This window comes from Equus przewalskii, chromosome 21 (genome assembly GCF_037783145.1).
Source record: "Equus przewalskii isolate Varuska chromosome 21, EquPr2, whole genome shotgun sequence".
In the NCBI taxonomy this organism is placed as follows: Eukaryota; Metazoa; Chordata; class Mammalia; order Perissodactyla; family Equidae; genus Equus; species Equus przewalskii.
Window position 1 is genome coordinate 24,814,364 of NC_091851.1, and position 23,930 is coordinate 24,838,293.

Below are 23,930 nucleotides of genomic sequence, written 5' to 3' on the forward strand. Positions count from 1 at the left end.
AGACTCTGTGGCTTTTTGATCAATAGAATACAGTGATGATGGTGATGCTATCTATACCAGTCTCCCAGTCCTGCTCTTAAGAACTAGCAGTTTCCACTTGTATCTCGTGACCCAGCCACTCACTATGCCCAGGCCACATGGAGGGGCCATGTGTACATGTTCCAGCTGACAGCCATATCAGCTGTCAGACTTGAGTGAGGAGGCCTTCGAGTTGCCTCCAGCTAAGCCACTAGTCTGATTGAGAACTTAGTAAGAACTGCCTAACTGACCCCAGTCAAAGCTCAGCACCATGAGGGATAATAAATGATTGTTGTTGTTTAAGCCACTTAAGTTTGGAGTGAGTTGTTCTATATCAGTAGATAACCAGAACACTAACAGACTCAAAGAGGTTAAGTAGCTTGCTCTACTTTAAGGGGACTGGGTTAAGAGTATAGACTTTGTGTTGAACTGAGTTCCTTTCCACACTATTTGTTGTTAAGCAAGTCACTTAATCTCTCTGAGCCTCATCTTCCTCATCTGAAAAAGAAAGGAGCACATCCTTATTATGACAATATTTAATAAATGAGAGCACTTACTATTACCTAATCCAGATTCAGGTGATTTTTCTCTTAAAAAATAAAAGAGCATAATTTTCTTTACTCTTTTTGTTTTCTACTTATTTTTATACTCGCCTTGTTCCAAAATGTATTTCAGGCAGCTTACAAAGAAAACGTGAATAGAATATTGTAAAAATGAGTCAGAGGAAGATAATAGCAAGAAGAGCTCTTTTTGGTGTTCCAATGTCTGTGAGTTATTGCAGCTAAGAGTAGTGTGTTGGTCTGGTCACTAGGCCCATGGGGCAAGCCCTGCTGGCCCTCCTGCTTGTACCAATGAATGGACACCTCCCTCCTCTGACTGGTGAGTGGGCCCCTGGTGCACAAATACCCCTCCCTGCACCTCTGCCTGAGTGCACCTCCTGTGGGAGCCCAGATGATCAGGGTGTCTTTCCACAAAGGTACAGCAGACAGGTCTTGTTTGGGCAAGTGCATGAGTTTGGCTCTTCTAGGTGCACAGAACAGAAACTGACAGGGTTACCTATTCTTACTTTCTCACTTTCTGACCTGGACCCCAACTCTTCTCCACCTTCCACTTCCTTCTAACCCTCCCTTATCCCTCAAACCCTACCGTCAGCATCTCCTCTACCCCTTACACACCCCAATGCCCAGATCTCTTGACCACACAGGGAGCTAAGGCCTGAGACTGTCTCATTCATCCTTGCCCATAAGGGTTTTAAAAAGGAATATGTGACTTGGTTAACTAAATAATTATAGAGCAGATGCAAACAATCCAGTCCAGCATCTACCTTTGTGTTCTTAATTACGTATACTCCACCCTTCCAGCATTTGACTTTACAGAAAGAGAGATATAACATATATGTATATATGTTAGCAATTCCTGGGTGCTGTCCTGAATTCTTTAACACAGATTGCATTATCTTATTGAACCCTCACAACAGTCTCACAGAGTTGGAGATAACTCATCTCATATTGCAGATTGGGAAACTGAGACTTTGGGTTGAATAATTTGCCCAAGATCATGTCATTTGGAAGAGGTGGAGGCAGGACACAAACTTAGGCAGTCAGTCCCCACATGCCCCTGTCATAAATAACTGTGTAATTCCTCTCTCGATTCTTGTGACAACAGTCTCTCCTGGCTTTCCTCTTCCTCTGGACACAGTTTCTTTTGCTGACTCTTCTTATGCCAGCACCTCTCCACCCTCTTTAATTTTTCTCTCCAGCTTCCTGGCTGTCCGAGCCCATGGCTTGAGACTCCATACTCATGCCTCCACAATCTCCACCTTGAACTCAGTCCTCCCCAGGAGCAGCAGGGGATATATACAGGTGCCTATCTAATAGCTGCACTTGGATCTCTACAGGGACCTCAGTTGAACCCTGCCCTGTCCAGCCCCCAGTCTGTTTTTTTTCACGAATCCCCCATCTTGGGGAATGGCACCACTGTCCACCCTGTTGCCCATGTTAGCGTCTTCCACTCCTCTCTAATTGTCAAATCATGTTAATTTTTCCATGGTATGTCTTGGTCCTAACCCATTTCTCATCCCACTGCCTTAGGTTAGGCCCTTTTTATTTCTTGGACTTTTGCAGTAACCTCGTAACTAGTCTTCCTGCCACTTACTTCCCATCAGTCTTTCCTGTTCACCACCATCAGTTATTCACTGCCTAGTGGAATTCCAGACCCCTCAGCATGGCATTTAAGCCTTTCAGGATCTGCCCCCTTCCTTTTTCTTCCCTAACTGGCCTCTATTCTCAAGACACATGGGATTAATTGTGGAAAGAACTGTCTGGCTTGTGTGCCTTTACATGTGGTGGTGTTGTCTCTACCTGGAATGCTCTTTGTCTTCTCCCACTGGCTAACCCTCATTACCTTTATAGCTCAGCTCAGAAGTTGCCTTCTCAAGACACCTTCCTGACCTGAGTTGGCATTGGCCCTTTCTGTGTGCTACTTCTGTCACAGCTTTACCAGGTTATATTTACAACTGGTTTGCTCATCTGTCATTTCCACTAGACTGTAAGTGCCTGGAGGGCAGGGACTGCTTTTTGCTGCAGGCATTCAGGTAATAACTTTTGAAAATGACAGTCATGAGAGGCAGCATTGCAGAGGCAGAGCACAAGCTCTGGAGCCCAAATGCCTGGGACTGCATCCTGCCTCCCTACTTACCACATATGTGACCCCTTGGACGAGTTGCCTATCTTCTCTGAGTCTCCATTTCCTTATCTGTAAAATGGGGATAATATACCTACCTGAAAGGGTTGCTGTGCTGATTAAATAAGGCATTTTTCCTAGTGCACTGGTATGTCTGGGACTCAAATGAAGCACTCATAATTCTCAAAGGCCAAAATAGTTACAACACTGAAGCTGTTGCCCAGTATATGATTAGGTTTGGCCAACTTCCCATGTAATATTTTGGCTTTGATTTGATTTCTGGCTCATTTAAAAGCTCATGAAAATCTGTAGCTGACAAATATAAATTAAAAAGATGCCCATTAAAATGGTGGTTTTTAATAAGAGCAATATCCATTAATACTTACCCCTTAGAACAAGGGGTTCTCCAATGGCTTCAAAGCCAAGCTTAAATCAAGGGGCAATGATTACGAGCGTTCAGGAATATTTTATGTTATCAGGGAAAGTGTGAAAGGACAGGAGCCATGGCAGCTACAGGGGACCCAGCAAGTGTTTGGTCCCTTCTAAGAGTAACACCATTAATGTAACAAAGCTCCATGGACTATGCCTCTGTTGCAAACCCTTGGGAGAGTTTGATGCCCCTATAGGCAAGGGTGGCAGGGTATATCAGGATCATTTTGAGACAGGCAACCATCCCAAGAGCAGTCTTTACAGGAAGTCAGTAAACCCAGTGTTACCATAAAAATGGAATGACAGCTACAGTCTTCAGGATTTGTACACTCGGCAGGGCTACCTTTTGGGAAAAGGGGATATGCTTACAAGTACTACCAGCCATAAAGTCTCCTGCCCTCTGACCCTGGGAATTCAGCCTAAGGGAACTATTTAACAGAAGAAATAGTTCCATGTGCTAGGCAGGCCTGGGTGAAGCACTTTACATACACCGTCTCACCATCTTTGAGGTAGGCATTTTCCCATTTTATAGATGAGAATACAGGATATAATCAATGGCAGAGGACTGCCACTCCAGACTGTTCAAAACCCATTCTCACAGCATTATCAAGAATTAGCAAACACCCACCATTAGGGTACTGATTTAATAAACTATGGTATGACACGGATGGACTCTTAATGGTTTTCAAAAATTCTGAAAACTGTACTAACTTGGAAAAATGCTCTTAATACTAAAAGGTTCAATGGTGGTAGGATTCTGGGAATTAAAAATTGTAAATTATAAATTCATCTTCTCAATTAAAAAAAGAATACTACATGCTACAAAGCCCAACTTCTAAGAACACAGTGCAAAATCTAATGTTCTGTTACAATATGAAAGCTTAGTGCTCCCAGGGCAAAGGATCTGGATAGGGGATGCCAGGACATCACAGCAGCACTTCTTCCAGGCTGTCCAGCCCACCATCTTTTCTGCAGAACACTTATCCTCCAAGATGGTTGCAGGGAGAAGGGGCTACAAGTCTGCATATGTTATGCTCCTTTTAAAGAAACTCATTTAAATACTGGGACACCTACAACTTGCTAGGCACTGCTTGCTCTCAGCACTAGGGAGGCATGAGTGAACAAATCTCTTAGCGCCTACGTTATTGTGGGCTGGGGGAAACAGTATTTTACATGCAGTGGGCAGGGGCCTCTGAAGTGTGGGAGTGAGCCAGCAGGATATCTTAGGAAAAGCTTAAGCTTTTCTGTAGGTGGAGTTGTGGGCAGTAATGAAGTCAAGAGGGTTGTCTAAAGAATTAGACATATAACTGTATGTTTACGTGCTCATGAAAATGCACATCAGCATACTAAAGACTTTCCTTAGGCAGTCATGGAACCTGTTTAGTCTAAAACTTTACCATGGAACCCTTCTCCGCCCTCCCGCCCCCCTTTCTTTGCATAATTAGGAAGACTCCTCAACAGTTTCCAAAGACACTTTGGAAATGGTGGTCGGTCTGGTTCCCTTCTCACAACCAGAAGGTGGCTCTTGATCAGAAACCCTCAATTGCCTTTGCTTTGTCACTCTATAGAAGGTTCCTTCCAGCCGAGCTGTGGTTAGTGTGAGGTAGTAGAGACAGAAGAGTGATGCTACTGGGAATGGGTAACCTAGGGCAACTCATCATTTTGAATGGGTTTGATATAGAGTCAATCCAATTCTAACCAAATACCTCAACTGGAACTATCTTAAAGGGTCAGGATCAGTCCAGAGAATCTGTTTTGAGAATGAAGTTAAAAACTGGGGTTGAAATTGCCAACATAACTGTATGCCAACCTGTCACCAAACTGTAAAGTCCTGTGTCTTCTCCTAAGGGGTCCCACTGAAGTAAAGAAATGAATGAAATACACATACATACACGCAAAAGCAATGGAAAGTTAATTACACAAGAGGCACTGATCCTTGCTTTATTCACGCAGTAACATCCAACATTGGGAATTGTGTGGGTGTGGATACAAAAGACGGAAGATGGCATCATAAACAGCAGTTGAGTTCATCAGGGCAGTGGTGGCAGCTTAGCCAGTGTGTGGTCTCCTCAGGACCTACTGAGTTAAAGGGAATGCTCTGCTCTCTCCACTGCTTCATGGCCAAGGTGCTTTACAACACTTGGCCTGTACCTCAAAATTAAGGGTCACAGTGATTAAAAACAACATAGTTAAGACATTCAGGGCTGAGTGACTGCTCCTGGGCCACTTAGTCTGGCAACAAGGAAGTGAGGAGCAGCACTATGCCCTTATTCTCAAGAAGTGCGTGCAAGGCAGATCACAGTAGACACATAAGATCTTTCCCCCTGTGCTCAATGGAGAAATACCCTTCTTCAGAAGGCAGAACTGGAGGCACCCAGAAGCACCACACAGGCAGCATCACCTCTTGGTTTCATGGTCACATTCAAAAGCTACTTTAATAGAGAAAATAGAAAAGCATTTGTGGTGGGCCTTTTTCAAACCTAAAACACAAGTTGGGGAGGAAAAAGAATGATGCTTCCTCTAGCATCACAATGTGGACTCAGAAGACTTCTCTGTACTGCACATGCCACATTGCTTCCTTGCCAACAGATGCCCAATTAGGGTTTTTCTTAGTGCCAGTTACACGACACTCCTAGAGGCTATGTTTCTAAGATTCTCTTAGTGGCCAATAAGGAAGAAAATTCGAAGGAGTGAGGGTACCTAGCACCTTGTCTTCCCTCATGTAATAGCTGGCGGACTTGGCAGTGAGGTAGTAGCAACAATCCTCACATAATGAAAAGAATTCAAATCTATGCAGTCGTTCCCCAGACACTGAAAACAGGCTGTCCTCCCAGATCTCTTGCTCCAACCACCCGTCATGTGAACCTGTGTCTACTTTATGTATCTCAAGAGAAGCTGAGAAGGAAAATGACTGCCTAGGTGAAGCGCCTGCCAATGTCCAGTTTCTCAGGATAAGGATACAGAGACCTCACTAGAGCTCAGGCACGAACTGTTTTGCTGAATTCATTAAGCACAATTTTTATAGAAAAGAAAACTGAAGGACAAAACAAATTGAAAGAATCACTGTTATAATAACTTTAATTTATCTTGCATTTTACAGAAGTCTATGAACGATTTTAAAAAAGCACTGCCTTACCCCATCATGTTTCTCTGACAGTTGTTAAAGTAGGCAATGAGTATGTCAACAGCTTGAGCATCGGCATCTTGCAAGGATTTCAGACCAACCAGCCACACACCAAAGAACTTGGCAGCTTTGCTATCTTGATTTTAATACAATGGTATATCCACTCTGATGGTAAACCTGTCCAGCGAAATCTCCACAACACACTTTGAAAAATCAGTGGTGATTAGCAAATTAGTTAGCTTTGGCACGGAGCTGTGCTCGCTTGCCCGTGACAGCCTGGAAGCCGGTTTTGATGCTGGCAACTGAGCATCGAGAATGACAAGTTTCACACTGTAAGAAATAGAGTCGGGTGTCCTTTTGCAGGATTGTGTCTGGTGATCGGCAAGTGTGACAGGTGACATATTCCTCTGCAGGAAAAGCAACATACAGAATTACCTGGTGGCCACAGTGAGCCAGAGGTTTCTTCCCTCTGAAACTCTTCTTCTGCCCTGAACTCCACAGGCCCAGGCTGGCACCCAAACCAGGGAAGCTTAGCTAAACTTAGCAATTCCAGGTGTAGGAAAACAGAAACTGTCTGCTGTGATGCTTCAGGTACTAAATCATGGGTTGAAGAAAGACTCCAAATGTCCAAGGAGGCAGGGACACTTGCCAGATGCCTACTCCTGGTTCTGTCTACAGGAAAGCCACTCAGAGAACCTACTAGCTTTTCTAAGTGGAACAGACTTGCAAATTTTAAGTGATTAGGAAGATAACAAAGGTGGGCCGGGCCTGAATAGAGATAGATTTCGCTGACTTAGCCTTCGGCCTGGAACCAACCAACAGCCTCGATCAGCTGGGCCTTCTTATGAAATCCAAACCCCTCTCCCTGCACCCCTAATCAGCCACCAAGAGCCACCTTCCTGCTTCACTATCATTTTCCCTCATCTTCATCTTTTAAGGCCTCTTCATCTTTTCCAGCTTCATTACAAACCAATGGCTCTCCTCAAAATACCGCAGCCTGATGAGAACATTTCAGTCATGTGTTAAAATTAAATTATACACTTACTGATATATCTTCTCAAAACATTTTCTATCTGTTTCTGTTGGAATCTTCCTTTGATTACAAGTTGGTTATTACCATCTATAGAACCACTGTGAAAGAAAAAAAAATTTCCATTATTATTTTTTCCGGTAAAGAACCAAATTCCAGGATCTTTACTTTTTTTTTTTTTTTTTGAGGAAGATCAGCCCTGAGCTAACTGCTGCCAATCCTCCTCTCTTTGCTGAGGAAGAGTCGCCCTCAGCTAACATCCGTGCCCATTTCTACTTTTTATATGTGGGACGCCTGCCACAGCATGGCTTGATGAGTGGTGTCATGTCCGCACCCAGGATCCAAACTGGCGGAGCCCAGGCTGCCGAAGCAGAAAGTTCGCACTTGACCGCTGCGCCACCGGGCTGACCCAGTAATGTTAGTTTCTACTAAGAGCTCAGAACTGTTGTAAAGATTGAGATGGTACCCAAAAGTGGTTGGCACAGTGTCTGGTACACAATATGTGTTAGTCATCACCATTAGGCCCTAAGTCTACATTACTTATTTTTAAAGGGACATTCGGCTTCCTAGCACTTATGGTCAAACTCATTGGGATGGGTTTCATGGGATCCTGGACTCCCTGAATGGGTATGGACTGACTCAGTGTGCCTTCATGAAGATAGGAAAGTAACTATTTAATTAGGGATCCCTGTTTCAATGTTTCTCCTGTGCCACTCACCAACTTAAAGCTGTATTCCATCAACAGCCTATTAACCATTTAAAAAACAAATTCTGACCTAAAAAAAAAATGGTTTTCTCTGAAATCTAATATTTGCTCCATAAAAAGACCCAAGAACTCCAATTAATGACAGGAAACTCTAAACATGGAAGTGCCGTGGTACTCATTTTGGTACACAAGCAGGCCTGTCAGATGAGCCACTGCTAACTCTGTTCCCTGTTCCCAAGCTCTCCCATAGAAATGAACTGATTTCTCTCCTTCACTGGCCTAAAAGTTCCTGATAATCAGGTGAATGTTTTCTTCTAAGCATATTACAAATCCTTTTCAAGTTAAGAGAAGTTCTTATAAAATGTCCAATAATACTGTATATAAATGTGAATATAGTTTCTTACCTTGTACCCAATTCAGCCAATAAAAATGCAAGGAGATGTTTGGGCTGACGATGTAATCTAAAAAGAAAGTGGAATATATAAACCTTATCTTTCATGGAAATCTAACCAAACTCAAAAAACCATCCTATTCAGTTTTAATCTGATTACTCAGCTTTTAGGTGAATTTTAGTGCATAGGTCATCAAACTCTGAAATAAAGACATATATGATACCATTTATTTACATTTTAAAGCTCATAAAATAATCCTGCATGTTATTTATAAATACATAAATCTGAGTAAACGTCTAGAAACAAGGACAGGAAAGGTAAACAAGAGGATAACATTTTCTGGGAAGGAAGGTGAAGAGATCAGAAAGAGACACACAGATGGCCTTGGTTGTAACTGTAAAACCCTCTTTTTAAAGAAGTAAAAAGATCTGAAGCAAATCTGTTAAAAGGTCAAAATACACCAAACCCAGGCAATTGGCTCCTTGGGTGTTTGTTGTGCTAATCCCTGTTTCCTGTTTGAAATTTTTCATTAGAAAAAAAAAAAACCTAGAAGTAATTCATGGTAGCACAACAGCAGAAAGATTGAAAACAGCTTAAATATCCACTAACTGGGGAGTGTTAAATAAATTTCCATTCTATCCTGCTTTTAGAACAAAACAAGTCTCTACACACACAAAAAAGAAGTACACATATAAAGTGAAAAAAACAAATATAGAGCAATGCCATTCAATATTTTCACTTTTTAATTCTACTCACGTGGCACTGTCTGAACTTGTTCCAATAATGAGATACCGCTATTACAATTTTAAAAACCATTATTTTTTCCCAAAATGTAATGAGTGAGGATTGGGGAAAATATAATAAAACAGGTAAGCTCCTACATTGCTAGTGGGAGTATAAATTGGTACAAGCTTGTTGGAAAGCAATTTACCAATGTTTGCCACAAAAATATCTATTCCTTTTGACTCAGCAATTTCATTTTGGGAATTTCTGCCCTAAGGCTCTATTCTGAGTTATTGCCAAGATACATGTACCAAGATATTCCTTGAAGCTTTGCCTGTGATAATGAAAACCTGGGAGCAACCATGTCCAAGTAAGGAACTGTTAGAATATGTTGTGCAGTTACTAAAAACATTTATGAAGACTATTTAATGAGATGGGTAAAAGTTTCATGATATACTAAGAGAAAAAGAGTTAAAAACTAGTATGATACCAATTTATTTTAAAATATTTATATGTATAAAACTAGCTAAACATAAAAATATTAAATGATGATTACCTATCTCTTAATGGTGGACTTACAGATGATTTCTCATTTTCTTAGCATGTCTGTATTTTCTAATTTTTCTATAACAAGCATATACTACTGTTATCTTCAGCAAAATAAAATGTAAACATTTTTAATTGCCTATAAGCAATGAAAACAATGGTTATTTCCAGGTGGTGGAATTTTTACTGGTTCTCCTTTTTTGATTGATTTCCCTTTTATGTGCAACATCCGTGTATCACTTATAAAACTGAAGAACCAACAGTAAATAAGGTCAGTTGCCCTAAGGAACCTGCTAGAAAAGCTGTAGCTGAGGAGCTCCAAGAGCCAGGCCCAGACAGTGACCTGGGTTGAGACACACATGGAATGTGATAGTAATTAAGAAAGCTAAGGGGCCAACCCCATGGCGGAGTGGTTAAGTTCACATGCTCCACTTTGGCAGCCCAGGGTTTTGCCAGTTCAGATCCTGGGTGTGGACATGGCGCTGCTCATCAGGCCATGCTGAGGCGGCGACCCACGTGCCACAACTAGAAGGACCCACAACTAAAATAAACAACTATGTACTGGGGGATTTGGGGAGAAAAAAAAAAGAAGATTGGCAACAGTTGTTAGCTCAGGTGCAATCTTGAAAAGAAAGCTAAAATCTCATTGATTGTGTCCTGGCAATGACCATCCAAGGAAGAGGCATGCCAAATTAGCTGTTTTCCCAGGGCTCACTGGTTGCACTTGCTTGGCATGCCCACCCCTGCCTGATGAGCTATCCCCCGTCTCTGGGCTCCCCAGGCTCTGTGTGAGGACTACACCAGCCTCCTCACTCTTCTCTCGATCTAGTTAGGATCCACTCTCATGGGTCAGCATGAGTTGGCTTCTCTCACCTCTGGATGCCTGATAAAACAAGCCCTGAGAGGTATGAACGCAAAGAAGTGACAGACTTAAACTCTGACCTCCCTCAATCCAACCCTGAGACCTGTGCATTCTCTCTTTCTACCTGCAATAAAGTTCACAATAAGGACATTTAACATTTACTCTACTGAGAATCTAGTATTTGGGATGGAGACTCTCCATGAACAAACTTACAGTTTACAGATATCTGTAAAGTTGACAAAAGAAGTTTTCTTGGTTCCTACTCGGACGACCTGTGGAGGTTTCATGACAAATTTCCTTTTCTCTCCAGCAACCATATCTGGATTCTTTTCCCTCATGATGTTGAACACTCGATTCAGTAGCTACAGAGATAAAGTAGTATTCATGTACATTCTTACTAACTGCAGGAGTATAAAGTTCCCCCTTGAGTCACTTTGCTTTAGCTTTAAGTCAACTTCACTTTTTACTAAATATACACACATATCACTACACGTTCTGGGAGTTCCTTGAGAGCAGGGCTCAATCCTCAACAAGGCTCTGGTCCATTATGGATGCTCAGCAATTCCTTCTTCAAAGTTAAATGAATGAATGAGCCCCTACTAATTCTGCTGTTTCTATGGGAAACTATATGATACATGGAAAAGTAAGATTCAGGAAAGCCCAAACGAGCAAATAGGATATCCTGGCCCCATATTAGCCACTCCCTCTCTCCACGGCCCCCCTCCCCCTGATTCCAGTGGGTTTCATGTCCTCAGAAGTTCACAGATTCAGATGGAACAATGTGCACTATAATGATTACCCCACTCTGGGCAGTCTGCCCCATAGGTGGGCATCAGGCAATGCTGTGCACTGGCTGTGTGACCTCTCTGGGTCTGTGTCACCATCAATCTGTACTTCAATGGTCCCTCCAATTCAGGGAATATTTATCCTGATTTTCTTTGAGTTCTACTGAACAACTTAGCCCCTTTTCATAATAGAATCTATCTTACCTCCTCATATGTGTAGTCTCTTTCTGAGCCTGCCCAAGCAGGTCCTGTCTGGTTACTAAATGAGATACCATCATCTTTTTTGCTGTCTTCATCTTCTAAAGCTACAGATAACAAAGACTGTAAGAATGAGGGGTAGGCCCTGATACAGTAACAAAAAGCGGGAGGGGGGAGAGGCAGATCAAGAGAAATGAAAGCTTCAAAGACATTTGACTTCTCTCCCACAACTGCAATTGCAACAGCCTCAAGCATAAAGGCATCAAGGCCCACAAACAATTCCTTATTCCTTAAAGACAGGGATGTTATGACTTTCATAAACAACCCTTAATAGAGACTTCTCTAATTAGGAATTTGTGATAATACAGACATACTGAACTGTTTCTTGATTTAACAAACACAAGATGAAATAATGCATTGGGATAATTAGGGAAAAAAAGGTCCAACTGTTTTGAAGCACTTCGGAAACATCCACATCCATAAAAACCCATCTGCTGACTACACTAAAGTTCTCGAAAGATCCTACAGCACTTAGAAACTAATAAAAACAACAGTTTTAATAGAACATTAAAAAAATTTTTTTTAACATTTAAAATTCAGTTATAGTAATTTTCCCAATAGCCTGAATCAGCATGTTTTTAACATAATCACAATTGTCAAATTCTTACCCCGTGAAATGTTTAACTGTCATTATCAAGTTAGATACTATTTCCTTTTAGCTTTCATAATCAAGTATTGGAAAGAGAGGTAAAAAAAAATAAAAAAGGAACCCACCCATCAAAGAGACTAGGCCAAAGACAGGAGCAACCTAGAAACAAGACTGCGCAGCCCCATTACCTTCGTCTTTCTCTAGTATTTCATCCTCATCTGGGAACTTGACATTCTTCTTTTTCTTCTTTTTATTGCCAAGCATAATGTCAAGGTCATCCTCTGGTTCAGCTGGTTCTTGAACATCACTTTCAATCTTAAGATCCTAAGAAATTAAGATGAGAGTCTCAACGTTTTGATACTAGGACTATATATTTTTATTTAAATGACATGGATGGGGACATCATTTTCGAGGGAAAAAAAATCAAATATTCAAAACTGAAGTTACAGATATGAAATGTCTCTCACAGGTGAGCCAGCCTGGCTCAGAGAGTCTCTGTCATTTAAACTGGAAATTCTTCTACACACTTCTGTGGGATTTTCTCCTTTCTTTTATCCATCAACTTTGGGATCTTATTATAATCACTGTCCATGTTTCCAAACCAGGCCACTGTCAGAATCATCTGGGAAACTTTAAAAGATTCTTAAATCTTCTGATTGACAATCTTTAGCAAGAAGGTGGTTCAGGAGCATTTTAAAGAAGTTTCTGAGTACTCTGATGCAGTCAATGGGAGAGTTTTTTCCTCCTGACACCAAATACGTTGTGTTTTTCCACACCAATTCTCTAACTGTCCAACACTAACTAGGTGACCTACAACTGAATTTACTCCTGACACTACTCGGAGTCAGTGACAGACTCCACAGGTTTAAAAGCTCAGTCCCACAAGACTGTCCTCACTTCAGAAACCAGTCATAAGTGTAGGGTTCCCAATTTACCCTCACTTATATCCAACTTGGCTACAAATTCAGAGGTTCCCCCCAACCTACTCCCAGGTTTGATAATTTGCTAGAATGACTCACAGAACTCAGGAAAGCTCTTTAAACTTTTACTGGTTTATATAAAGGATACAACTCAGGAACAGTCAAATAGAAGAAATACACAGAGCAACAAAAGGAGGGGGAGGAGGGTTAGTGTACCACTCTCCCAACACCCTCAAGTGTTCACCAACCCTGAAATTCTCCAAACTCCCTCATTTAGGGGTTTTAATGGAGGTTTCATTGTGTAGCTGTGATTGATTAAATCATCATTGATTTAACTGATTTAACGCGAGTGGGGAGAAGAGTTTCAATCCTTTAATCATGGCTTGATCTTTCTGATGACCAGCTCCTATCCTGCAGCTATCCAGGAGCTCCCAGCCACCAGTCATCTCAAAAGATATTTTTATCAGGGGCTGGCCCCATGCCTGAGTGGTTAAGGTCGCGCGCTCTGCTGCAGGCGGCCCAGTGTTTCGTTGGTTCGAATCCTGGGCGCGGACATGGCACTGCTCATCAAACCATGCTGAGGCAGCGTCTCACATACCACAACTAGAAGGACCCACAAGGAAGAATACACAACTATGTACCGGGGGGGCTTTGGGGAGAAAAAGGAAAAAAATAAAATCTAAAAAAAAAAAAAAGATATTTTTATCACTCCAGAGATTACAAGGGTCTTAGGAGCTGTGTGCCAGGAACTGGGAACAAAGACCAAATGTTTACTTTTCATCATACCATGGTCAGCCTGGCACCAGACTGTGAAGAAGTCTTTGGGCATCACTTCAATAGATGACATCATGAAAGAGGGAAAAGGCAGAACCCATGAAGAATTAGGGTCACATGATGAATGGACGGAGAGGAGGTAAAGCTTGATTCCAAGATTAGTTGCTATAGTCATTGATGTAACTAGGGCATATCACAGCCTAGAAATGAGTCATAAACACCCCAGAAGAGCAGAAAGGGCCAGTCTCAGTCTCCGGCCTTCTAACCTTTCCCTCCTTTCACCAGCTTATCCAGCTCCCTGCCCTGAACTGTGCTGTCAACATTATCTCTCAATGTCTATTTTTGTGTGCCTACATCCTGAACTACTCTGACAATGGCTACAGTAATGTCAGAAATCTATCAACAGAAAAGTTTAATAGCCGGGAGTAAATGAAGCTCAGCCTTGAAATCTCACATCCAGCTTTGTAGTCTTAGTGCCACACATGGCCATCAGAGACCAATCAGCCCACGTGTATTAGCTAGATAACACAAAACAAGAAATCAAATACTAACCTGGTTTGTAAGACAACAGTCAATAAATGAGAAATTCAGCTATGCTGAATATAAACTAGCACACACCAGCCAGCTTCTAGTCTTACACTTTTATTTATTTTACCCGAGTAAGCTCTACTTCTAAACTGAGGCTAAGACCTGGTAAAAGGCAGAGAATAGCATGAAGTGTTTTTCAAGATTTTTCAAAAGCTGTGATGGTCTCAAAATTCAGGTGGGAGTAACCCAAGATCTTAAGAAAGCTTCAGCTTCAACTTAATGTCCATGCTTTGGCTGATGAGGATACTTGTAACCACTTCTTATGTTATAACTTCAATAGCAGAAAAAAAAGTATCCAAGCCCTTAAAAAAGTAGAGCTTCTAAGTGACTCTTCAGGACAAAGCTACTAAAGGAGCTAACCAACAAAACTTTGCCAAACAAGACTCTCTGTGGCACATCTTTACGTGTCACCTTGTTATTCAGGATATTTAGACCTCATTTGTTCAGTATAATCTGAGCATTTCTCTTTCTCAATTTTCCTGTAATAGAAGGGAGAGAAGAAAATCCCCAAACAGAGAATAAGACAAATCCAGATAAAATCATCTCGTTCTAAAGGACTGAAAATTATCCCTGAATTAAAATAACCCCTGAAAACAGGGAAAATATATTATTTATTTCACTACCCTAGCAATTAGCACACAATGCCTGATTCACTGTAATCACCAATACATATCAGCTGAGTTAACCAAGTCATCAAATTGTGACAGTTTCCAAAACTCAATGAATTACTGTATACATTTCCTGCTACATGCAGGATGTACCTTATTTACTTGAGTTTGAGCAAACTAATTACCAAAGAAAAATTTGAGCAGAGGGCACAAAATGAGACACTTAGTGCATGTGTATGTGTGTTCTCACTCTTATTCTTTGTCTTTCTGTGTATACATAAAATTGCTATTATCCTAGGTTTTACAGATAGATATGTAAGCTCTGCTTAAGATGCCTGGATAGGGTCTTTAAAATGGTAGCTCTAAGTGAGGGAAGAAGAGACTTTCAGCTCCTTCCATCTATCCTCCTATTTACCTACCTACTCACCCATCTATCTACTCCTTGGTTCAGACGAATTTTGAGATATTTGTATTGGAAATTGAGCCTGTAATAAGACAATCACAGGGCCTCAAGTCCCTATAAGATCAGAGAACTCCACAAAACCAGCCGGAGTGCTCTGGTTCTCCCACAGATCGGAAGATCATCAGCCACCAGCCACCAGGGGCTGGGGTTCATTCTTTGCTGTTCAGAGGTAAACACAAGTTTGTGTATCTTCAACACACTACTACAAGTTTTACAGAAGAAACCACAGGCATATTTACTCCACAGGATTTCTCATTTACAGAAATTTCTCTCCTGAGTCAATCTCAGTGTGGTTAATGACAAGGGGCATTTTATAATCATTTTAATGGCACACAATACAATGTGTAAAACTTAAATTTACATTCCTTTGAACCATAATCCCTTTAAGATACCTCATCAGACACAATCCCAAGAAAATGACCTTCACAGTGGTGATTAAGTACTTAACAACAAAAGCAAGGCTAGGAAGAGATGAGACACAGAGGAAGAAACATCAGCCGTTAGCAACCTTTCAAGAGGTTAAATTTTACCTTCAATAAGAAAGCAATACTACCTTTACACCTTCTTCAGCTTCATCAATATCAAATATCTTTTTTGTTTTTTTCTTCTTTTTCTTCTGATTAAAGAAGTTCAAGTCATCTAGATCATCAGAAGCATCTAAAAAAGACATAATTGAGATTATCTATTATTAACAACAAATAGCAGAAGGCAAAGCATCAAATTTTGAGTTAAACCAATGTTTCAGCTGGTTTAATTACCGCTTAAGTAATCAAGCCACCAGAATAAAGAGACTTGATATTAATTAGTACAGCAGTCCTTCCACAACCATAAAGGTTATGGCTCTGAAAAACGTAAAGGCAAGTCAACTCAAAACTTTGTAGGAAAAATCTGGTTAGGGGGCCATGTTGGGAATAGTCATTTAGTAATCTGACCATATCAGGCTTTAGTGTTCAGAAGACAAAGTCAGGGTTCTAACACAATTTCCAAGACTCTCTAGCTTTACCTCTTCACTTCTGCCTACCCTCCCATCTCTCATACCTTAATCCCTGGTTCCAGCCCAAGTGAACTATGTACTTCCACTTCTTAGTGCAGTGTGTGTGGTCTCTACCTCCAAGCAAGCATATCCATGGCTCTCCCATATAGCTCTTACTTCATCTCAGAGGATCTTGGTTAGCAGTTACTTCTACCAAGAAGCCTTCTCTAAGCTTATCCTTCCCTTCCCCCAATTGGGTTAGGTGTCCACTAGATGCTTCCATAATACCTTCTGTCACTCCACCAGAGGTACTTCTCGGCTTGCTTATCTGTCTCCCTACTAGATACTAAGGCGCTATGCCTTTTTCACCTAATCCTAGTGCCTAATTCACTATAGTACTGAATCAATCAACAAAAGGCCTTATAAAGTACTTCACCACTTCTTTCTTTCTTTCTTTCTTTTTTTTTTTTTGGTGAGGAAGATTGGCCCTGAGCTAACATCTGTTGCCAACCTTCCTTTTTTTTCCCCCCCTCCCTAAAGCCCCAGTACATAGTTGTATATCCTGGCTATAAGTCATTCTAGTTCTTCCATGTAGTATGTCATGACAGCATGGCTTGATGACCAGTTTGTAGGTCTGTGCCCTGGATCCAAACCAGTGAACCCTAGGCTGCCAAAGCATAGCACGCAAACCTAACCACTTGGCCATGGGGCTGGCCCCCTCACTTCATTAACATAACGCTACGATATGCATAAAATGAAATTTTATCCACCATTAGTGAGTGATAATGGGTTCTGTTCAATAAGTTTTCTATTTGTTATACACTAGGAATATTTTAGGATCCCTCTGCTACAAAGTTTTTCGAGGAGCTATTTACGAATTCATTTTGTCTTATTACAAGAATATTTAGCTTTCCAAGCTTGTTTTAAACATGTACAAGATGCTTAGGACACGGCAGATGCTCAATGAATGTCAGCTCTCTCTATCCTCAGCATAGCATCTTACATTCAACAGACATAAACTATGTTTACTGAATCATTTATTTCTACTAGTCAAATGATGTCTAAGCACAAGGGTAAATAACTATCAATGATGTCCAATCCCAAACATTTTAGGCTATAAATTTAATCTCTTCTATATACTTTCAGACTTGCTAAGACACAAAACTGCTTATCTTGGCTCTATTTCTTTCTGTCTACACTCAAATACAATCGCCATTAAAACTGGAGAAGAGACTTTACAGGTTAGACAGGAAAACCAGACCTGGAACGATGAGGTTTTGTCATCTCTGCCACTTGTGGATTCAGTGGGAAATTCCCTGGAAATCTGGTAAGGTCTAGCGCACACAGATTATTCACTACCTCACCTTCACTAGAACAGCCTTATCAGGCTGAGAGGCCACTGTACTAATAAAATCCAAAACATCAAGGGAAGAGAACCAGGTCTCCCAGGACAACAGTGACTCTCTCACGTCTACCACTCACCTTTTTTCCTACTGTCCTCTTCGTCAGCTTCTACATCTTTGTCCTCAGTTGGCTCTGGCTCCACTTCTTTTGTTTCTGAGGGCTGGGTTTCTTCTGTCTGGGCATCCCCTTCCTCATCTAACATAAAAGGCTTCTTCTTCTTCTTTTTCTTCTTGCTCATAGTAGGATCAAAAATCATCTGCTTAAAAGAAAATAAAAAAGAAAAGTGGACCAAGTTATTGTTTTTAATGATATTCACATTCCAAATATGCTGTACCCTCAAAAGGCATACTCTTAAAAGAGTATTTGATGAATTAAAGTACCAAAAAGGATTTTACACACACACAAAAGTCCATCTAACCTTCCTTATACTTAACCTTAGTATTAAACATAGCAGGGGAGTGATCCTGAAACATGTGCACATGCCTTTCAATTTGTAAACTATCACAAGACAGCAACTTCACTTTTAGTTTCATGAACAAATTTGGAGACTTTATGAATGAATCACAGAGTTTAGGGGAGGGACCTTAGCAACAATCCATGCTACACCCCTCACTTTATGGATGAGAAAAATCAATGCCTAGGTATGTTACATATGTTTTATTTAAGGTTGGCAACTTGGGGTTGCCACACCAGGAGACTTGACCTGATAAAAATTTTTTTTTTTTAAATCTTACCCTGAAGTTCAGATAAACCTTTAAGGAAATCCATCTGCAACCCTGCATACAGCAAATCTCTATCTGAGTAAGAGAAACTTCTATACAACCTTTTACTCTGCTTTTCGTTTCTGGAACATTAAAAGTTTTTCTGGGTTATTTTTATCTAGCGTCCACTAGAGAATAAGTGAAAAACTAATTTATAACTTGTAGACTATCTGTTTGTACTGATCACTTGGAGAAAAATACAGGTAAAGTTATTTTAGATATAACAGTTTAAACAACGTATAGGGCAGATGCTAGTAGAGTAGAAACAGCAAGAACTCGAACAGACCTGGATTCAAATCCCAAGTATTTTTTTTCTCTAAGACCTTTAGCACTCTTTGTCCAAATTCTACCACGCTTAAATTTAGCATTTTGCCCAATGATCTGCTATGACAGTGTGGTGAAGTGTTTAAAAGCACAGGTCTGGAGCTCAACTGATTGAATTCAAATCCTAGCTCTGGGTCTTACTTGTGTTACCCTAGATAAGTTCTTCCCCTCTCCATAAATGGAGATCAGTAGCAGAACCAAAACCAAACCTCACAAAGTTACTGGGAGAATTAAATGGGGAAATAAATATAAAACACTTGGCACAGTGCCTGGCACAAAAATACTCAATAAACATTAGCAATTATCATAATTTATATAATACTTCACAGTTCACAAAAGCATGGTATCTCTTGATTCCTATCACAGAATTTCATCAACTCGAAGTGACAATTTCTAAGACATATCATGAAACTCTCAAAAAAATTCCCTAAATTGATTCTAATTCACTTAAATTTCTTTATGTCCCAACTACATTATGGAAACTGAGCTACACTGAAACCAAACCACGGTCCGTAACAAAGTACGGTAGTTATCGTCTCACCCAATAGAGAGGGATCTGCAAGACATTCTGGAAATTGATATAGCCTCATTTCAAAGTTATCCTCTCCTACCTTAACAAGAATTTAATTGTATAAATGAATAATTCTGAAATGCAGTCAGTCTGAAGAACATAATTTGGCAAACTGAAGAGGACAGAAGAGCCAGGAGAAAGGAGTTCCCCACTCCTGACCTACTGATCCTTGGGTCATCCTACATGGAGTGTTGCAATCTGTTCCAGGGAGGTATCTACAGTTCATCCTCCTTCCTGAAATATGGAGATTTGACAAAAGGACAGACAGCACTCCAGTTACTATGTTTGGTTTTCTCGTAGGGCTTACAATTCATTTATTGTATTTTTTTCAATATCAAGTTCCCTGGAATATTAATGATCTTTTAACTAACATTTAGCAAGACAAACCAAAGATGGGAGAGATCCTGAAATCAGAGGACAACCTCACAATTGCTTCTTATCCTTTGAAAAACATTCATATTTAGGTCTCCAGGGAAACAGTTTGGTTGTAACCTTGTAAAGGATAATAAATATGCAGGAATTATACACTGAAATAATTAACAACTCTCTCAATTACTGTCTCTGGATCTTTAAGACATATACTCATTGCCTCATTTTATTCATACCACGCGGCAAAGTAGCATTTAAAAATAAGGAAGCCAGGGATCCCAAAGCAATGCCCAAAGCAGACCTCCTGCAAACCACAAGGCCATATCAGTCTCGACTAAAAACAAGTGTTTTTTAAAGACTTTCATATCTGACAAATTACCACATTCCAAATGTTCTGTTTATGAGACTAGTTTGGACTTGAGAAGCAAATAGTTGCTGACAGTGCACTTGTGGAAAAACCACAGAATCTCTTGAGCTATTTTTTTTTTCTTTAAGTCCAAAACAAAGCCTTCAAAAGCAGTTTTCCATTTTCAAGTTCCCATGTTGGGTTGGGTTGGAGGTCAGGAAAAGGGATACCAGCAAAAATCATCCTGCCTATAGCCTAAGTGCTTCATCAAATTGGAGGCCTACTTCCATCCACCAAACCTTACCCAAGACGCTAACTTTATGGCCACACCACACCCAGAAGGCAGGTGTGAGTTAAAAAGGAACCCAGAGAAGCAAGGTGAGCATGACAAATGCTAAGTGTTGTCATCTCTGGGTGATAGGAGTCTGGGAGATTTTTATTTCTCTTTGTATTCTTCTGTGTTTTGTAAACTTCATACAACACATATTCCATCTTTAATCAGAAACTTTTTTAGTTTAAACATTCTTTTGTAAAACACCTTACCACGTTGTATGAAAACCCAATGTTCAGACACCTTGTAAATAGGGCCTAGTAATAAGCAATAATCTTAGCTACTGACAGCACTTTAAAAAGTGGTCTGAAAAAATAATAAATGCCTGCAGATTAGGGCGTTTTTCCTTACTAGGGGGCACTCATATTTCTAGGATACTGTGTGTGTGTGAGGAAGATTGTCACTGAGCTAACATCTGTGCCAATCTTCCTCTATTTTATGTGGGATGCTGCCACAGTGTGACTTGAGGAGCAGTGCTGGGTCCCCACCTGGGATCCAAACCTGTAAACCCTGGGCGGTTGAAGCAGAACACGCAAACTTAACCACTTACGCCACCAGGCCAGCCCTTAGAATACTGGTTTTTAAAGGTCATGGTTCCACTAAGTGAAAAGAGGTTATGTTTTGGTGAGTTTCTGGCTTAATTACCAGATTTAAAAATAAATGTGTGCAGTTTACTTTTTGTCAATTATACATTAATAAGCTGTTTAAAGAAAAAAAACAAAGAAATATGAAAAAAAAAGATTTTTTAACAGTAGGTTATTTAACTCTATCCTGTCCACTAGACATGTCTACTTCCACTCTGTGGAGTCCCTGGCAGTTTCTAAATAATTTCCATTGGGCTGGGCCTGTGGCGCAGCGGTTAAGTTCGCATGTTCCACTTCTTGGCGGCCCGGGGTTTGCCAGTTCGGATCCTGGGTGTGGACATGGCACCGCTTGGCAAAAGCTATGCTGTGGCAGGTGTTCCAGTTATAAAGCAGAGGAAGATGGGCACAGATGTTAGCTCAGGGCCAGTCTTCCTCAGCAAAAAGGATTGGCAGTAGTTAGCTCAGGGCTAATCTTCCTGGAAAAAAACAAATCATTTCCATGTTGATCCTTACAAGTGTGTAAAGTAGTCAGGAGTTAAGGAGTGGCCTAAGAATACTTATCTAGTCCACAGCACCAGAGGAACTGGAACCTGTACATACCTCTAGGGTGGAAGCCTAAGGCTGGAGTTCTGGTACCACTAACTTGCTATGTGATCTTGGGCAAGTTAACCTCCCTGGGCCCTAGTTTCCTGTCTATAAAATGAAGTCAGACTGGTAGACCTGAGAAATGCCAAGCTGCTTAATACTTTATTGGCTTCCCAAGCCCTCTGCTGGCATGTTGATTCTGCCATCCCTGCTTGACACAATCCTGTTCACCCTTCAGTAATGCTTTCATATTCCACTTCCTTCAAAAACTGATCCAACTGCTAAAACCAAATCCTCCAGCTCCCCAAATCACTATGTAGATGGCTCTATCTCTACCTCCTGTAGCAACTAGTGGTAGATTTCTTACTCCCTCACGACACTTGTGAACATTTTACCATAGAAACCACGCAGAGTAGCACCCCACAGTACCGTGCACTACATAGGTACTTTGTTAAAGGTTATGAAAAGCTTAGAAAATGGGTAGAAACAAAACAAGCATGCAACACAGCCACTCTCACAACTTTTTTACAGTAGCCCAGAGCAATGTCTTCCATGACCTCCAAGCAAGAGCCACCTACCTCCTTCAGATTCAGTTTCTCTCCTAAGAGAGCAAGCCTCTTAGTCACCCAGATGAAGGCAGTATTCCACGGACCTGGAATTCTACCACTGGCTCAGCCACTTCCTATTTGATCATGGGCATTATACAACTCTCTAAGCCTCACTTTTCTCATCTTTAAAATGGGCATAATGTTAATACCTATCTTACAAGGTGGTTGTGAGCATCAACTGAGACGCTGGCGTCTCCTCCAGAATAAAATCCAAATTCCTTAATTTGGTCTTCCAATCCCTCCATGAACTAGCCACTACCTACGTTTTAAGGGATTAACTCTAATCAAATTGGAGAATATTCTACTTTCTGTGAGCACACTTCCTTGCCCTGTGATCAGGCCTTTCCACTACTTGAGGAAACTCTAAACATCGTTCAGGGCCTACCTCAAAAGCCAACGCTCGACAAAGCCTCGATTTCTCCCTCTTCCATCTCTCCAAGGCCCTACAGGCCAAGCACTCGAAGTTTTTACAGATGTGACTTATGAATTCAAGAGTTTTTTCCCGGTGGGCAGAGCCGGCCGGTAAGCGGTAGCTCCCCCCGTCCGTGTTAATCAATACCTACTGATAGCACTTAAAAATCAAATTTCATTTTAAGCTGTTTGGTTTTACATGAAGCGGGGTAAATCTGGTCAGAAGGGATTTGAGGAAATTTGCTGAGGTTCGAGTACGACGGTGGAAAAAGATCCAGCCAGCGTCGCCGCGAGCTCTGCGCTAAGGCAGCCTCAGGGACTCCCGCCCGAAAACTTTCCGAGGTTAGTCACTTTTCGAGGCTGAAGGGTCTTTTGCTCTCGCCTATTTCCCTCACCCCTTGGTCTTTTTAAGAAATAACGCTCGAGATGAGAACGACGAGGGATATCAGCCAGGGCACCCCAGCCTGCAAAGTTTCTATCGAAGGCGCCCTACCGGAGCCGAGGGAGGCTCCTCTGGGCAGCCCGGCGCCCGCCGAGGAGAGGTGGAGCTGCGGTGTCACATCTAAAGGAATGCAGGGGTCGCCAGCCCCAGTCTCGTCGGGTTGGAGCATTAACCAGTCATTCGGGCCCCCTTCTGGAAGGGCGGCTCAACGTGCTCTCCATTCCGGAAACGCCGGCCACGGGAGGACGCCGGCCTCAGCGCCGCCGCCCTGAGGAGAGTGGGGTGCGGCCAAGCCCGCGGCTCCGGAGTCCTCGCCGGCTCCCCCGCTCCGGGCTGCCTAGGCCCGGCTGCCCCACATGGCGGCGGCCGGCCGCTAGGCCGCAGGCCCGGTCTCCCAACTGGGGTGGGTTCGGCTCCCCGCCTCAGTTCTTAGCCCTAGCGCCAGGGTCGTGCCCTCACCTCGTCCCCGGACATGGCTGCGGCTCGAGCGGGATCGGCAGGACGGAAAGTCGGACGGGTAAGCCCCAGGCCCCAGCGGCAGCGCGGCTCCTGCCAACAGCTCTCCCACCACCGCACTAGGTTCTTGCATCAGCGAAAGGGAACGACACCCCGCCCTCTCCTCTCGAGCGTTGGAAATGCGCCTGCGCAGCTCCCGTCAGGGCGCAGGCGCGCGGAGGAGCCGACCGAGCGTGCTCCGTCTGGCGCGAGTTACCAGGCGACGCCG

The 23,930-nt window shown here is 41.9% G+C and overlaps 1 protein-coding gene across 2 annotated transcripts; it reads right to left on the reverse strand.

Annotated features, from left to right (window-relative positions):
* Positions 1 to 6,189: 6,189 nt before the first annotated feature.
* EIF2S2 (eukaryotic translation initiation factor 2 subunit beta) lies at positions 6,190 to 23,906 on the reverse strand. 2 transcript variants are annotated; one of them, XM_070588044.1, is made up of 9 exons: positions 23,666 to 23,906; positions 17,953 to 18,130; positions 16,051 to 16,154; positions 12,333 to 12,468; positions 11,502 to 11,602; positions 10,726 to 10,874; positions 8,394 to 8,450; positions 7,299 to 7,384; positions 6,190 to 6,660 (listed from the first exon to the last, which is right to left on the reverse strand). In XM_070588044.1, exons 1-9 carry the CDS (start codon positions 23,678 to 23,680, stop codon positions 6,485 to 6,487), a joined length of 1,002 nt encoding a protein of 333 aa, XP_070444145.1. In that variant the 5' UTR covers positions 23,681 to 23,906; the 3' UTR covers positions 6,190 to 6,484. The 2 variants fall into 2 exon arrangements, with proteins under 2 accessions (XP_070444145.1, XP_070444144.1); XM_070588043.1 differs by having other exon boundaries at positions 17,953 to 18,133; positions 23,666 to 23,888.
* Positions 23,907 to 23,930: the final 24 nt, after the last annotated feature.